This window comes from Psittacula echo (assembly GCF_963264785.1).
Source record: "Psittacula echo genome assembly, chromosome: 8".
Taxonomy (NCBI): domain Eukaryota; kingdom Metazoa; phylum Chordata; class Aves; order Psittaciformes; family Psittacidae; genus Psittacula; species Psittacula echo.
Genome location: NC_137744.1, coordinates 9,577,011 through 9,593,211, shown reverse-complemented (window position 1 = coordinate 9,593,211; position 16,201 = coordinate 9,577,011). Strand labels below are relative to the sequence as shown.

The 16,201-nt window shown below is 50.1% G+C and overlaps 1 protein-coding gene across 4 annotated transcripts; it reads left to right on the top strand.

The window, feature by feature from the left end:
- Positions 1 to 5: 5 nt before the first annotated feature.
- VAMP7 (vesicle associated membrane protein 7) lies at positions 6 to 14,841 on the top strand. 4 transcript variants are annotated; one of them, XM_080624714.1, is made up of 8 exons: positions 6 to 66; positions 5,661 to 5,814; positions 7,605 to 7,662; positions 8,224 to 8,361; positions 10,770 to 10,847; positions 11,443 to 11,510; positions 12,548 to 12,640; positions 12,881 to 14,841. In XM_080624714.1, the coding sequence occupies exons 2-7, from the start codon at positions 5,669 to 5,671 to the stop codon at positions 12,597 to 12,599; spliced, it is 540 nt and encodes a 179-aa protein (XP_080480840.1). In that variant the 5' UTR covers positions 6 to 66; positions 5,661 to 5,668; the 3' UTR covers positions 12,600 to 12,640; positions 12,881 to 14,841. The 4 variants fall into 4 exon arrangements, with proteins under 4 accessions (XP_080480840.1, XP_080480837.1, XP_080480838.1 ...); XM_080624711.1 differs by having other exon boundaries at positions 10,770 to 10,860; positions 12,881 to 14,831; XM_080624712.1 differs by lacking the exon at positions 6 to 66 and adding an exon at positions 82 to 302 and having other exon boundaries at positions 10,770 to 10,860; positions 12,881 to 14,834.
- The last annotated feature ends 1,360 nt before the right edge of the window (positions 14,842 to 16,201 follow it).

Here is a 16,201-nt window from a genome sequence, read left to right as displayed (position 1 = left end):
GGGGGCGGATCCCGAGCGCGGCGGGCGGTGGTGCCCAGGGAAAGGCCCCTCCTGCCGCGGCAGCCGGTGAGCGAGGCCGGCGCCTGTGGGGGGGAACCGGGGCCTGCGGCAGAGCCGCCTGGTGCCCTCACAGCGTGCGGCTCTGCCCCTGCCTCTCCTGGGAGCGGCGGGGCCGGCCCTGACTGAGGGGCTGGGCCCGGGAGGCCGGGAGCCGTGGCGGTCGAGGGGTGGCTGGACGCTCCTGGGGCCGGGCCGGCTGTCGGAGGCCTCGTTCTGTATCAGCGGGGTTTGGGAAGCTCGGGGTGCGGCTGCTGGCGTGCGGGGAAGGGAGTGTGTGTTTGGGGGTAAAGGCCGTTGGTGCTGCGCTCGCTGCGGTTGGCCCCGGTGCGCCGTGTGGCGGAGCTCGGAGCCTCGGGCTCCCGGGGGGGACCGTGAAGGGGACCGTGAAGGGCCTGACCGTGATAACCGGCTGCGGTTATCCCCGGGGGGTGTCAGCGTGCTGAGGGCGCACCCGCTGCCTCCCTGGAGAGTCGCTTGTGCAGGGACTCCTGCTTACCTGCACCTCTCTAAAACACGGTTCACTGCCCTCCGGAACGGGTGAGGGGCCTGGAATAGAAACCGGATTGATCCTGCAATTTGTTCCTGAAGGGATGAAGTGGAATATCTGCACTGAGCTCTGAGGGCAGGGAGGGTGCTAAACTTTAACTTGGTACGTGAATGAGAGGACTGGAGCAGCTCTGCTCTTGAGCCAGGCTGAGAAAGCTGGGCTGGTTCAGCCTGGAGAAGAGAAGGCTCCTTAAGGGGAGACCTTAGAGCAGCTCCAGTGCCTAAAGGGGCTACAGGAAACCTGGAGAAGGGCTTTGGACAAGGGCCTGTAGGGACAGGACAAGGGGAATGGCTTTAACCTGCCAGAGGGGAGACTGAGATGAGCTCTTAGGCAGAAGCTCTTCCCTGTGAGGGTGCTGAGGCGCTGGCACAGGGTGCCCAGAGAAGCTGTGGCTGCCCCATCCCTGGCAGTGTTCAAGGCCAGGTTGGACACAGGGGCTTGGAGCAAGCTGCTCTAGTGGAAGGTGTCCCTGCCTGTGGCAGGGTCCTGGAACTGGATGAGCTTTAAGGTCCCTTCAACCTAAACCAGTCCGGGATTCTATGAATGTCGTGCTTCTCAGACTTAAAATGAGCAAATAAACTATAGGGCTCAGTGTTGGAATGTCCTTTAAGGACATAATAACTTATTGCAATGCCAGGGGAAGGTTAAAGGGAAGTCAAAGCTACTTGCTGCTAGAGTCACTAGAAATGATCTTATTGCAGTGGGGCTGTTTGCAATTCGCAGGGTTGCAACACACTCATTTCATGTTTGGAACCAGTTGGAATGGGATGTCCTTTGCTTTCTGTAAGGAGGCTTTCTGGAAATGTAAGCAGTGACCTCCTCTGTTACTAGCTGGCTCTGAGGCTGTGAATCTCCTGGTGGAGAACAAGAGGGGCAGTACTGCACTTAGTGCTTTGCAGGCTGCTGATCTCCTGCAGTGTGTGTGGTAGGGGAGGATTTTACTCAAGAGGTTTAGTTGTGTTTGTGTGTCCCTGGCTGTGCCCTGGTGTTGTATTATGCACTGACATAGGTCTGGTTCCATTTCTGGACTGGCCAAAACATCACAGACAACTTTATCGTGGCGGCTCTCAAGGAACATGGTTGTATAATCAATTCCTCCTGGTTTAGTTAGTATTGCTGCAGATCAGTGTGCTGTGGTAATGCTCACAAGTTCTTTGATTTGTTAGGAAGGTGAAGGTTAGGCAGCATCTGAAGAGATCCAGTGTGGAGTGAGTAGAGAAGATAATAAAGTGCAGATTGTGTGGTTTGCCTCTTCTGGCTAAATTAGAGCTAAGGTGTGTGACACAGGGAGCCTGAGCTTGTAGAGAGTCACTTCTGAAGGGCTGGGCAGTTGAAATGGATTTTATATATATATATATTTCCCCACAGGTATTACTTTTTTGCCTGGGCCATGTCTATGCTCTCCCTGTAGCAGTGTCAGGAGTGAGCTGCTGTCTCTTTAACCAGGAGAAACGAGGAGCAGTTGCATGGCTGTTAATCATTATACAAGATCAGGATCAGCTCTGTGCTGCCCTGGTCTCTGGTGTGATAAGCTTTTAACTGATATAATCCAAGGCCTGCGTTTGTTTCAGCTTTGTGAACTTGCTGGGTCTGGGTTTTGGTTTGGCTTCTCTTCTGTTACAGCTTCTTCAGGTGGAGGTAATGGCTCCAGTGGGAAGGCTCTAAGGAACTGCTTTTTCCTTTATGTTTTAACTCTGAGCAATCTCCACTTCTGTTCAGTGCCAGGTCCAAATGCTCCTGCCTTAACAATACTGTGAGCAGCAGGCTGAATAAAGCTTTTGGCCTCTTCAGGTCTGTGGAGGTGGGACTTGTGATTAGTTATTTACTCATGTTTAACTGGAGGTAGGTGAGTCTTGGAGTACTAGGGTCTTGCTTAGAGACCCTCAGACTTCTGTCTGTAGCACTGTGCTTTGAAGAGCTGATAGGTTTTTTGTAAGGTCAGAGGCAGCAAAATATCACTGGAATCTGTGTGCTTTTCCTGCTCTAATGCCATCAGGGAGTGGTTGATGCAGTATTTTAAAGCTGGCTTAGAAAGAAGCCAAACTTACGTGTTGGCCGCTGAAGTCTTCTGGTGAGCGTACGCAAGCTTGAGTGTGGATCAGCCTGAGAGCTCTTCTGGTACAGCTTTCTGGAAGGAAGGTGGACTTCTCTGTAGTGGGGCAGCTCAGATGCTGTGAGATGTAATCTGGCAGAATGCTTTGGTGGTGCTGGAGGAAGAAGGTTGTGGTCGGGCTTCTCAGAAGCTTTCCAAATGACGTGGCTCTGTGCTTGTCACGTGAGGTTCTTGGTAGTTGAAGTGTTGCAAGGAATGGTGGGACACACTGGAAGGATGTTTTGAAACTCTCAACTGGGATGTTGCCTTTGTGCAACTCCTAATTGTGGAAGAGCAGAGTGAGGAGCAAGAGCAGCCCTAAAGCTCAAGTACTGTGAGAGTTGTAACCTCAGCTGGGGCTGGACCATGGGCCTGACTTGGTGGGCCACCTGCTTGCTGCTTGAAGCTATTACTTGCTCTTCATAGTATTTCTTGCTGGGGATGAAAAAGCCCTAAACTTCTGTGGCATTACGAATGGCAGCACTGAGCCAGACCAAGGTGAGCCTGGCTCAGTGAGATGCCTTGAGGAGTGGAAGAGCAGAAGGAACTTGTGATAAACTCTTATGCTCCAGTGAGTGGCTGTTTGGGTGAGATTTAATAGTGATTCTTTCCCTCCATAACCTTGTAATGTGAACTCTTTTCCTCCATGATAGCATGTGGGAACATGCCTCAGAGGACAATGTGTGAAGACCTTCTTCCTTCTGCTGGAACCTGCTCTTGAGCAGATAGTGAGCATTTTTGTATTACAGATAGTGAGAAATCACAGCTTCCTTCTCTGCTTTATGCTCTTCCTCCTCTGTTTGTGCTGAGGAGCTTCCTTAGGAAGTGTGTGAGAGCAAAAAACTGTTACCTTTGCTTTTCCATGTGCTGTGACTTCCACAGTCACCTTCAGGTGGACACTGATGTTGCTTCATTGACCCTAATAAGCACCACCTGCCCTTGTGTTTAAAGATCTTCTCCTCTTAGATGTAAATGAATTTGGGGGGGTATTTTCTGTAATGCTGACAGGCTCAATGTCAGAGGGCAGTTGTGAGCCTGCAAGCCAGAGTACCTGTGACTGTGGGACGAAACAAACCCAAACCTGGCTGTTTGTCACCTCTTTATAGCCACATTTTTAGGTGAGCTGGAGCTTGCTTGCTTCAGAATGGGAAGGGAACAGGGCAGTTTGGGTGCTCTTCTCCTTCCTTTTTCCTAGCAGATTTTGTGCAAGCAGGGTGTAAATCCTGTTGTTCAAGGCCCAGAGCCATGTCCAGATGAGGTTGGCACCCAGGTGGGAGTGATGGGAGGGAAGCAAGTGATGTGGACCACTTAGACATGGTGAGGACAAGGGAAGCTTCTATCTCAGAGCAGCAATGCAACAAGTTGCCTTTGTTCTGACAACAGATCTTGCTCTGAGACAGGGTGAAGAAATGGCGAGTGGTGCAGAGCAGCACAAGGGGCTTCCCTGTGCCCTTGGCAGAGGGAAGGGGCACGAGTCTGGTCAGAGGAGAGGCAGCTTTAGCCCAGGAGGAAGTGAAAGCGGTAGATCTGTTTGGGCGAGCTGCTTCTGAGTGCTCTGGGGCTTCCTCCTCCTTCAGTTGCTTATGGCTTTTGGTTGTGTTACTGGTCTGGAGAAGCAAAGGAGAATTGGCTTATCTGGGAGCTCACATGTGCACGGTGTGAGGCTTCATGTGGCATGTTCTCCCATCCCCTTTGCTGGCACTGTGACCCCTCTGAGGCTTTCTGGAGCGCACTTGGCTGGGTGTTCTTCTCCAGAGCAGTGTCCTTCAAGTCCTCTCGCTGTTCTGCTTCCTGCTTTGCTTGCTGTGGCCTCTTGTCAGACTCACCCTTTGCCTTCTGCTTCCTTCAGCAGTGCTGGCTCTGAACACCTCAGTTGTGTATGGTTGTATTGACATAGAAGTGTGAGCTTTCCAGCCACAACTGAGGTTTCTAGGCATAAACCAAGATGGGCAACGTGAGGGCAGGCAAGTGCAACATGAAAAATAAGATTTTGGGGGTTTTGCATGGTCAAAAGTCTTCCTAAGTCTTTCCTAAGCAGAAAAGAGGCTTATGGAGGTACTGGATCAGCTGAGCAGATGTCATAGCTGTGGTCTGGCATGTGGTTTCACATGTTAAATCTTGGCTCTGACAGTAGATTAGTGGGATGATATTTCAGCTGATTGTGTCCCGTTATATGACAGCAAACGTGTTCTTCCAGCTCTGGAGACCACAGAAGGCTGGCCCTCAAACACTTGCGTACTGTAACCTGCCTGGTTCGATACGTGTGCAGGGATGTTAGCTTTAGAACTGGTGTGCTCCCGAGGATGATCAGCTTGCGAAGGTGCTGTCTTGCTTTGAGATAGGGTTGAGTGCTTTTAGAGCAGTTTTGGGACAACAGGCACCCAGTGAGTGTCTCCAGACCATGAAAAGGGGATGTGTGTGGGGTGACTCCACACAGTGGCAGTTTTTCTACTTGAATTTGATAGCAATCAAAGCCAAGGCCTCACCCCTGAGCAGTCATGCGTTAGGGATGGGGGCTGGTAGGTATAATGAGCTTCTGTTAGTGTAGCTGTGAGATTGTGACTTCCTTTCTGAACTGGAGCTCACTGGCTGCAGCAAAAACCTTGTTTTTCTCAACAAGCAAGAAAAAACTCCAGGGTCAGTTAAAGAACAAAGAAATGTACTAATAATAACTGGAAACCTAAGTGGAACCAAGGTGGGTAGAATTCATTATGGGGCCACTGACTGTAGGACGCCAGGGATCAGCAGTGAGAAGAATCTTCTAGAGGTTGTTGTAGCCTTGGTGGTGTTCTGAACAGAACCTAAAAGGAAATGAGAGAAGCTTTCTGATAGTGACATCCTGTCAAAGTACTAAACAAGCTTCTGCCTGCCTCTTGTTGAGGGCTCAGTGAGTCCTGCTAAGATGATGCTGCTTCCTCTGGCAGAGCACACGAGTCTGATCCTTGCGGTGTTTTGTTCCAGGTGAAGCCATGGCTATCCTGTTCGCTGTTGTGGCAAGGGGCACAACCATCCTCGCCAAACATGCCTGGTGTGGAGGGAACTTCCTGGAGGTGACAGAGCAGATCCTGGCGAAAATACCTTCTGAAAACAACAAACTGACCTATTCACATGGGAAGTGAGTAATGCTGCTCCACTGGGTACAGAGAGAGGCTGGTGAATGTGCATGGGGACTGGAATAAATGGAGTGTAGCCAGGTTTGGATGTGTTTGTATGCCCATGGAATGTGCTGTCAGCTCAACAGCTGCTTCTTTTTCCTCGAGAACTTTGCAGCATGACCAGGATTTGAATTTAGCTTAAGCAGTAAGTACCAAGGCAGTTGATACAAACCCAGGTTATCTACTTTTATGCAGCTCCAGAGGGATTTGGAGGGTGCTCTGCTGTGGAAATTAAGTTGTTGGAGTCTGGTGTTTGGCTTGGGGAGTCTTTTGTTGGCTTTGCTGAGGCTAGGTAATGGCTTTAGGTAAGAGCATCACCCTTCTCAGCTGGATCACTTGTGGCTCCTGGTTGCTTTAAGATAAGTCATGCTGACAGACTCCACAGGTCATCCTGAGCTACCACAAATCCACTTCGTGGGATGGAAGGATTCTTCCCAGGCTTGCACAGAGCTCTGAACGGCCCTGGGTCAGTGCTGATAGAAGGGAGGGATTAGATGCTATATCACCTGAGCCTGTGCTGACTCACTGCACATGTGTAATAGGTAAGTCAGTGTGCTGGTGTGCAAACTAAAGAACAGACTGTGGAGAAAGCAGATTTAGACACATTGGGCCCCACTTCAGCTCTGTTTGTGGAACTGGCAGCGTGGCTGCATTCACAGAACTGCCTGAGCTGCTGTGTTAAAGCTGTTCTGGCTGCCTGAGCATTCAAAAGATAAGAATCAGGGTAGTTTCCCCACATCCTTCCCTGGTTTGGGAGCCCTAAAAGTCCCTGGGCAGAGCTTTGTGAGGAAGCTGCCTGCCCTGTGGTGTAACATACTTCAGATGCTGAATCTTTGCTATTGTCATTTTATAGTAGTTCTTTTCTTTTGTATCATCTTTTCCTTGAGTGCTGTTCAGCCAACTACAAAGCTGAGTTTCAGGAGCACCACAGTGTGTTTTATAGGTGAAAACTTGAGTTGTGCTAGAGATTGGTATGAGCCTAAAATAACAGCTTGGCTTAATTGTGATAGGAAATAACGCTTTGAGCTGGTTTGCACTGTTTTTCAGGATACTGAGGGTTGCCTTTAACTAATGTCTGTGTTTGCTCAGCACCACATCTTTACATGAATGGTTAACCTGGATGATGGATACAAGCCTGCTTAGAGTGATTACTGTTCTAATGCACTTTCTGCTGAGGTTGCTTTGTCCATTAGCCTTTGTGCTGAAAACCATATGGCACAGCCTGGTGGTCACACAAACAAGGTTACAGAAGCAAGTCACTGTGCAATAGAGGCTCACTAAGGGGTTCTCTTCCTGGTCACCCCAGTTAACTGCAGCTCTTGTCACATGTGAGCTGGTGAATGGATGCTTCTGTGCACATTGATTAGGATTAGACACAAATCTTACCCCTGGGTATCCTGTCAAGGTTTTGTTTTTACAAGGAAGTAGCTGGAAGGATGTGAACCTGAAGTTGTTTGGCACCTAAATGACCCACAGCATTATTGCTAAGTGGGGAGTGCTGTGTAGTACATAAGGCCGGTGATCCTTTAACACATAGGTGGTCTCTAATTCCCTGTAGCTTATAGGAGTGGAAACATTTACCTGAACAAAGAGGGCTGGGATATGTTTGCATCTGTCTGAGTTCCTGTAGAGTCACTGGAATTTGCTGCTCTCCTTCTCCAGCCCTCGAGGGCCCCGCAGGCAGAAGTGTCTTCTAGAAGGTTAGTCCTGTGGCAGCTCCAAATGACCTTTCTTTTCCTCTTCTCTGCAGTTACCTGTTTCACTACATCTGCCAAGACAGGATTATATACCTCTGCATCACAGATGATGTAAGTGTTTTGCTTACAGCTATTGCCCAGACAAGCTCTTTGCAGGTTTTGGCTTTTCTTGTATTTATATGTCAAGGAAATTCAATAATGGGTGCTAATCTGAGGTGGCTTTTTTCCATTGAAGCTGCTGCTTATGTTCCCACTCACATCAGTTACAGCTTTGAAGTGTAAGCCTGAAACTCAGATGCATGTGAATAGTTAGTTTTGAGGTGAAGTTCTTGCTTTTGCCATTTGTGTCTTAGCAGCCCCAGTGCAGTAGAGCCTTAATGCAGAGCCTTGAATTGTCAGTGCAATTGGAAGTGTTGTAGCAAAACCTTCTCCCTCACTGGAAGAAGGTACCAGGCACAGAATTAGAGCTATGGATTCCCCGGTAAAGTCTGCTGCCATCCCACATCCAGGAGGCTGAGACTGGAATATGGCTGCTGCTGAATCCCAAGATAACCAATCAGATCCCATCATGTTACGTGCAGCATGAACCGATAATTACAGTTTCTCTACCTGACCATGTACTTTGTTATTCCTTGGCACAGCTCTGGATGTGGTCTTCTTTCTTCCTTGCAGGACTTCGAACGATCCAGAGCCTTCAACTTCCTGAATGAAATCAAGAAGAGGTTTCAGACCACGTATGGCTCGAGAGCACAGACAGCTCTTCCCTATGCAATGAACAGCGAGTTCTCCAGCGTCTTGGCTGCGCAGCTGGTGAGAGCTGTTGCTAAATGGGGTTTCCCAAACTTCTCCCCAGAAATCGTCCTTGCGTTTGCTCCCTTGGAGCTGAAGCACCGTGTTGAGCCTGAGTTGAAAGCTGGGGAGCTGGCTGTTCTCTCCACTCTTACCTTGCTGCTGGAGTGCTTCGGTGTAAAAATGGGTTTTAATGGGCATTACCTGGTCACTGCACTGGAAACTAAATCTTAATGGTAGCATTTGAAATGTCCAGCTTAGTTCCGGTGACCATCCAGTGCAGGCTGATGTCACTAAGAGCAGGACAAACGCACAGTTTCTGTTAAACCAGAGTTCAGAACTTGAGTACCTGGTAATCCTGAACTGCTCTCGCTTCTCCCACCTTTACTGCACAGTCTGACAGGGTATTTGCTCCTGGCACTGTGTCCTTTTCAGGAGGAAAGAAAACTGGGCTTGGGTTACAGCCAAGGGCTGTACACAGAACCAGGATAGGCTCTCCAGCTGGCTTGCACAGGGGCTCTAAGGATTTCCATTCCCAGGACCGGTAGAAGGTTAAAGAGCAGGATAAACAGCTTGTAAAAGCTCCCACATTCCCTGAGTTGAGATTTTCCTTGCACTCTTCCAGCCTCAAGATTCAAAGTGTGAGGGTGTTCCAAAAGTGAGGAGAGTATCTGCTTTTCCCTCAACTTGCCCTTCTCAGCTGAGGCCATGATGCGTTCAGGATGATGCTGGATTCCAAGCCTGGGACTAGGCATTGTAGGCTTTGCAAGGCGAGTCACTCCACTCGTATGATTCCAGCCAGGAGAGAAGATGAAGCCCATGTCAGTGGGCTCTGGGTAGGTGCTGAGCATATGAAGAGCTGTGGGACAGAGCCGTGGCACAAAGCAGTGCATTTCCTAGAGCTCTTTGTCTTACGCAGCATTGACTTGATGTGTGACCCTGCCCTGCTGCAGAGGGGGTTTTGTGGGGCAGAGCAGGAGGAAAAGCAGGGAGCAGATGCTCCAGGTGTGTGGTTGGGCTGCTCTAAAAAGCGGAGCTGTTAATGTTGTGGGAATGCTGCAGTTCCCACCCTCCCTGGTGCTGGTCTGCAGAGGAGAGCTTCCAGCACCAGCAAGGGAAACAGGCCTGGGGAAAGCACAGACCTGCTGCTAGATGGAATTTCAAATGAAATGAGTGAAGGCAGATGGAAAACATAGAAGGAATAAATAACTCTCCTGTGACTCGTGATCAATAGCCTCAATAGTGCACAGAACCTCAGGCTACAAGGAAAATGGTTTGAATCTTCTGCTGAAGACTCTTTAAGATTCCCTAATTGACTGCAGACAACTCCATAACCTGAGCAGTGTTAGCTTGGGGTGAGGTTTGGTTTGGTTTTGGGGTCTCCCTTGAATTAAAGATAAAATGTCCTTGGAATATTGGGGTTCAGAGCTTGTACACAATCAGTACCTGGGGCAGCTACAGCTGGTGGTGCAGGAGGTTCTCAGTCTGCTGTGGCTGGTTGGTGCTGGTGCTGTTCTCCATGAAGGACTTGGCTTTTTCCCTGCTGATCTACTGAAAGTGCCCTGTTTGGTGATCCTGCAATGCAGGAGGAGGGGTCCTTTACTGGTGAGCCATGAGCATAGCTCCTGCCTGTAAATGTAGACACTGGGTGGGTTTTATAACTCTCTCCAGCAGCAATAGCTGCATGTTGAGGTGGACAGTAAAGCCAGGGTACTGGGGTGGGTGAAGGTGAAGTGAGGATTTGCACTGCTGCTGCCTGCCATTTGTATTGGAGTTTGTGAGGAGCTGTTTGTGGTGTGCCCTCGGTCACTACTAGGGGCCATGTGGAGCACAGACTTGCACGTAGTTCACTGCAGAAACTGCTTTGGGTTATGCAGCAGATAGAAAGCCCTGAATGGTAATGCCAGTGTGCCATTGTGTATAATAAATCAGACTAATGCCTGTCTGGAGTGGGACTGAGTTCTTCTTCTCCACCAGGTTTTGCTACATGGAGATTGGAGCTATACAGGTGGTGTCAGAAAGCTCTCCCTCAAATGGCTCTAAAGCATCCAGAGCCCTACTGATCCAACGCTGCATGTAGTGCAAGAGCAGGACTGTTACAGGTGATTCCTGTGACTGCAGGAGTTTGGTGTGAGGCCGAGGCTGGAGGAGGAGATCAGGGCAGGTCAGAGCTCAAGTTCAGCACACAGGTAACACTGGAGAGGGAGGCCGCACTTCCAGTACAACCAGCGGGCAGCTTTGGTGACAGGCCAGTGCTGCACCTTTGCCTAAGAACCAAAACTCTGAGGAGAAGGTTCAAAGGAGCTGTTGCACTCGGTGCTGTTACTGTTGATTACGTCTCTGATCACTTGAAACCTCACATCCCTGCCGGGAGCATGGCACTGCAGTGCTGAGGGTCCCTGTGCTCACTGACTCCTCCTCTGTTGCAGAAATACCACTCGGAGAGCAAGAGCACTGACCAGGTGGCAGAGACACAAGCTCAGATCGATGAACTCAAAGGAATCATGGTTCGAAACATAGGTACCCACTTCCCTCAGCGCCCGGCATTCCCGGGATCCTCGCAGGGTGTTACCAGAGTGCAGCTGATGTGGGGTGGCTTCTCTTGGCAGAGTGAATGGATGAAGAAGGGGCTGGGGAAGGCCAGAGTTTGCTCTGTTACTTGCCTTGCACATGGTTGAGGGTGGCACATGGGTGTGAGGAGCGTGCTGAGATGAACTTGCGCGGGCTGTGGTGGAGTGAAGCGTGCTCTGGATTTGGACTGGTTGTCATGAGGCTTTCCTGCAGCTGCTCAAGGTGCTCCTTGGTAGCTTCCATATCTTCTGTGTGTGTGTGTGGCAGACTCTGGCTTGGGTTTTAACAAGTCTCACCACTTCAAATGGAATGTTAGGTCTGGAACTGGCCAAAATTGAGTCAGGTCAGTCCCTAAACGTAGCCTATGTGCTGTGAGACTGCTCCTTAAGTGCCTCCTGCCTGGCAGTCTCCAAAAGGCTGGGAAGTACTTGATGCCAGGAGCTCCGGGACGGCAGCGGAGCTGGGGTGTGGGATGCAGCATTTTCCACTGGGATACTACCTGCAGCTTTGGATTTTTGTCTCTTTTTCCAGACCTTGTGGCACAAAGAGGAGAGAAACTGGAGCTGCTCATCGATAAAACAGAGAATCTTGTGGATTCGGTAAGTCTGGAGAAGGACTTAGAAATGAGGAATGGTGTTAGTGCATCATTGGGGAGGAGTGTGGGTGATGATCAGTATCTAGAGCTGCTTTTAAATAGACACTGAAGCATCATCACTCTGGAGAGGGGCTTTGGACAAGGGCCTGTAGGGACAGGCCAAGGGCAATGGCTTTAACCTGCCAGAGGGGAGACTGAAATGAGCTCTTAGGCAGAAGCTCTTCCCTGTGAGGGTGCTGAGGCGCTGGCACAGGGTGCCCAGAGAAGCTGTGGCTGCCCCATCCCTGGCAGTGTTCAAGGCCAGGTTGGACACAGGGGCTTGGAGCAAGCTGCTCTAGTGGAAGGTGTCCCTGCCGATGGTAGGGGGTTGGAGCTGAATGAGCTTTAAGGTCCCTTTAACCCAAACCAGGCTGGGATTCTATGATCTAGATCTACAGATCCTTTCCTGCGTCACACACAAATTGTGTCTTATTCCCCCACTCCTTGTAGCTGTTTGATAAGCTGCATCCCAGCCCCGCTGCTCCATGAGGGAATGAGGGCACCCTGTGTTTTCTCTGGAGTTGTGGGTGACTCAGTTGCTCCAGTCCAGAGGAGCAGCTGCCTCCTGTATATGGAGTAATAGGGAAGCTAAAGATCATAATGAAACCTTCTCTTGCAGCCTGGACTCAAGTCAGCTTGATCCATACAGACTGGAAGCCTGTAGAGTTGGTCTAGTGTATCAAAAGGGAAGGTGCAGCTGATGTAAACAAAACCCCACCACCAATAAACCCAAGTTGTTCTCCGAAGTAGTCTGGAAAAAACTCTGGAGGTTCGTGGGGTGTTTCTAAGTGAGAGAAGACTGACAGCCCCCTCTCACCCTAGCTTAATGTACAGAGCAGTATGTTATCTAGTAAAGCACTGTGCGCTTTGGAAGTCTTTCCCCTGGGAATCTCTGGAGGAGATGACTGCTTTGGGTCATTAGGGAGACAGTAGCTGGGAAAAGCATGTGGTTCTTGGGATGCAGCTTCAGGAATGAATGAGCTGTTCTACTTTCTCTCGTAGTCAGTCACTTTCAAAACTACCAGCAGGAACCTTGCTAGAGCCATGTGTATGAAGAACCTCAAGCTTACCATCGTCATCATCATAGTATCAATTGTAAGTATGGAGCACAATAACCTTTAGCTCGGAGGTCAGGTTCAGCTATGGAACATGCCCCCAGCATGTTGCTGTGTTCTCAGCTCTGTGCCTGGCAGGGTCTCAGCTGTAAACCCAGTGTGATGATGGTGGGGTTTGCTAACTTGGGCTTTCCAAGCGTTGGGTACCAGGCCGAAGGAGCACTGGGCTGTGGCTGTGGAGGGGCAGTTCTTGTCTGAAGTGCCTGTTTTCTCTCTCCAGGTCATCATCTACATCATCCTCTCGGCTGTCTGTGGGGGCCTTGCCTGGCCGAGCTGTGTGAAGAAATAACTGGGGGCAGCTGGTGCTGGTCACTTGGAGATGAGAATCACAGGAGTGTGGAGAAGCAACCTACAGGATAACTCTGAGTCTTTCACTACTGACACCTCCTCGTTCTTCCATCCCTCCAGGACTTCAGACTTTTTTGCCTTATCACCCCAAACAGGCCCAGCTGGTCACTGCTCCAGTGCAGTGTTAACCTCAAGCATGGGCTGGTTTCAATTACTTGAAGGGATTATTACTATGATTTGTTTCTTTTCCTGTCCCAACTCCAACCTCCCCAGCTGGGCGGGTGCTGTGTCCAGCTCCAGGGGGTTATGTGCATGCTCACCCCATGTCCATGTAGCTTTGCACTTACCTGTGAGCGTGCAAGTGGAGAACAGGACTGCTGGCAACTGTCCGCCTGCGAGGACGGGGCTGTGGGCGGTTTTGAGCCCACCTAATGGGGCAGGAACAAGGTGAGGGTGTGTGTGAATTCCCACTTCCTATGAGTATCAGAGATCCAGGTGCCTCTCCCTGCACATCTGGCTTCACGTGGTTGTGGAGTGGTTTAGCATGTGGAGGTTGTGAGGGTGATGGGGGGAGTAACGAGAACAGCTTTGGGCACTGCAGGATGTGGGTGCTGCTGCTGTGTGGAGCCTCCCTTTTCCTGGAGGTCTTTGTGCAGATGGTAGGAGAGGGTGTTGGATCACCTCAGTGTTTCGAAATGGCAATGGCTTCCCTCTTCATCCTCTTCATTGTCACTTCTTCCTCATCTCCCCCTCCTTTAGTGTGTGCTAAACCGATACAGTAAAGGAGGCAGTTGCATATAGCTAAGGTTGCAGTAATGTATCTGCTTTCTCACATGTTGTTTCTCCTGTTGTTCTTTTGAGGGTGAGCTAAACTGAGTACTAATGTCCCTCACTAAGGTGAAACTGGGGGCCAATCTGCTGATCTGATCGATGAGGTACCAGGTATCTGCTGCTTGTGCTTCTGCTCTGCAGGCAAGCGCCGTGAGGACAGAGAAGGGTAGGAGGTTGGAGTCGATGGATGGTGACTTTCTCTAGGGGCTGGGGAAGAAAAGCTCTTTCAGAGGATGTAGTAACGTGTATTCCTCTGATAAGAAAATAAACCCAATCCCAAGGCTAATAACCAAACGTCAGGCCAGGTACACTGCTGCTGTGCTGCTGTCGGGGGACAGGGGCTGCTCTGCCACATGTTGGCAGCTGTGAGCACTGCGTTTCTGTCCCAGCCAGCCCTCAAGCCATGGGGCCCAGCCCAGCTGACCAAAGCTGCTGTTTCCTGGGCGAGGGCTGCAGGGCTGAAGGCTTGGATCTCACAGGGGAAGGAATAGAACTGAAAGCTCATAGAAGCATCAGATGGATGATGAAGGAAGCTGCATCTTTCTGGCCCAGGGAAGTGGCTATTCGCAGTGGGAGGAAGGTGTTGAGGTGGGGAAGGGGAAGCTCAATTTGGTGATGAAGCTTGAGCCCTGGGTTGGTGCCATGGGTTCCTGGTGCCCTGCAACACGTTCTGGCCACAGGCAGGGTGACCATGAGCAGGAACTGCTGCCTTGAGGCCTGTCACAGTGACAGGAGAGCTCCAGGAGAGTTCTATCAGCTTGTACATTTAACATGGGATTTATCTTCTATGAGGCTGAAACCTAACTGAGGATTATCAGGTCTCCATCCCCAGGAAGCGCCATTGGTTCTGCTCAGCGCTGGGGTCTGTTCCTGTAACTGAGTCCAATGTGAAGCTTAGAGAAAGATTTCCTTCCTCCTGCCCCGCACAGCTCAGCGTGGGCTCTGCATGTTCTAGGGGTTGTTGATGTTCCCGTGTTCATTTCTATGATCTGTTGTCTTCTGTACAAATACTTTTTAAGCAAACCCTTCCTTTCCTGTTAAAGGATGCACCGAGGCATTAGTGTAAAGTCAAAGGAACTTGGTTTAAATAAAATTCCTGTACAGAAAGCACATCTCCTTAGTTTTGTGAAAGGTGGCTGCAGCACTGAGTGTAGGGACTGCTCTGTGTAACCAGTGAGTAACGGGGGGGTGCATCACCCGTGGGGCTGCCTGGGGAGGTCGCACATGCAAGTCTGGCTGTGAAAACCTCACTGTGCCAGGGGGATTCTGACTTGAGCCTGTTCTGACCTGATGGGGGCTGATGTCTGGTGGTGGAAAGAAGCCACTTCTCCACGTTGTGCACCTGCGGCATATGTGAGCGCCCCAGGCTGAGGCTGGGATGGAGGCAGGGGAGGACACAATATAAATACCTGAAGGAACTCACTTGGTATGAGAACAGCTTAGAAAAAGGGAAGGATAAAACTTAACCATTGCTCGAATGAGACTTTAATCTCTTACAGAGTTTGGGTTTGTGCTTAATGTCCCTGATCTGTGGCGATGGCCCCATCCTGAAGTGGGACAGCCCTCCAGGTGCTGGGCATATGGGATTTGTATTTTAAATGCCTGTGAATCCAAGCAGAATGAGGCCCTGCTCACCTCTTTGCTGCTTCTCTTAAGCCTCTTGTCTGTCTAGAAATGTGTGTCGGTATTGCTGTAGACATCAGTTCCTTGGTTCTTCACAGCAGCAGTGTCGCAGCCTGATGCACTTCAGCTGGGAGATAACCTTAAACTAGTTTAACACTGCACTCTTCCAGGGAGATTTTGGTCTTTATCTAGCATTAAATAGATGTTCAGTAGCCATTAAGTAGTGGGAGCTGTCTCGACTCAGGAGCCTGCACGGAAATGCTGGTGTGCTCTTTATGGAGACTGTAGCCCAAAGGTAAGACAGAGAAGTGAACTCAATAGAAAGATCAGGCCCCTGAGATATGCTGCTCTTTGTTCTGTACAGGGGGAGGTAAATAAGTAAGTTCTCTACAACCCAGGTTCCAGCTTTACCACCAGGCCAGGTTCTGGAACAGAACCTTCTCCATAAAGGAAAAGCCTGAGCAGGGCAGTGCTGTAAACCTGCAAAGCTTTATCGGGGGTAGAGAGAAGCCTATTGGTGTAGAGTTGCCTGTGAGACACTCACATGTGGCAAAGAGGGGTTTGTACTCTTGAGAATGAGCTGCTGTAAAGCTTCTCTTTGCCAGTGGTGTTTCCTGTACTTTGTTGTGCTTGGGCCACTTGTGGATGTTCTTCTAGGAAAGCCATGAAGCGAGGGCTGTGAATGGAGTTTTCCCTTGCTACCCCCACCTCATCCTGATGAAATCCAAGCAGATTTAAAGGTAAAGATCAGCACTTGTAGCACATGAGGCTTCCTCTAAGCCCTGTTTACCTCTGCAGA

Coding starts and splice junctions, on each gene's coding strand:
- VAMP7 (XM_080624712.1), top strand. CDS start 5,669: ATGGCTATCCTGTTCGCTGTTGTGGCAAGGGGCACAACCATCCTCGCC. Junction 11,511..12,547: donor CAGAGAATCTTGTGGATTCG/GTAAGTCTGGAG, acceptor TTTCTCTCGTAG/TCAGTCACTTTCAAAACTAC. Junction 12,641..12,880: donor TCATCATCATAGTATCAATT/GTAAGTATGGAG, acceptor TTCTCTCTCCAG/GTCATCATCTACATCATCCT.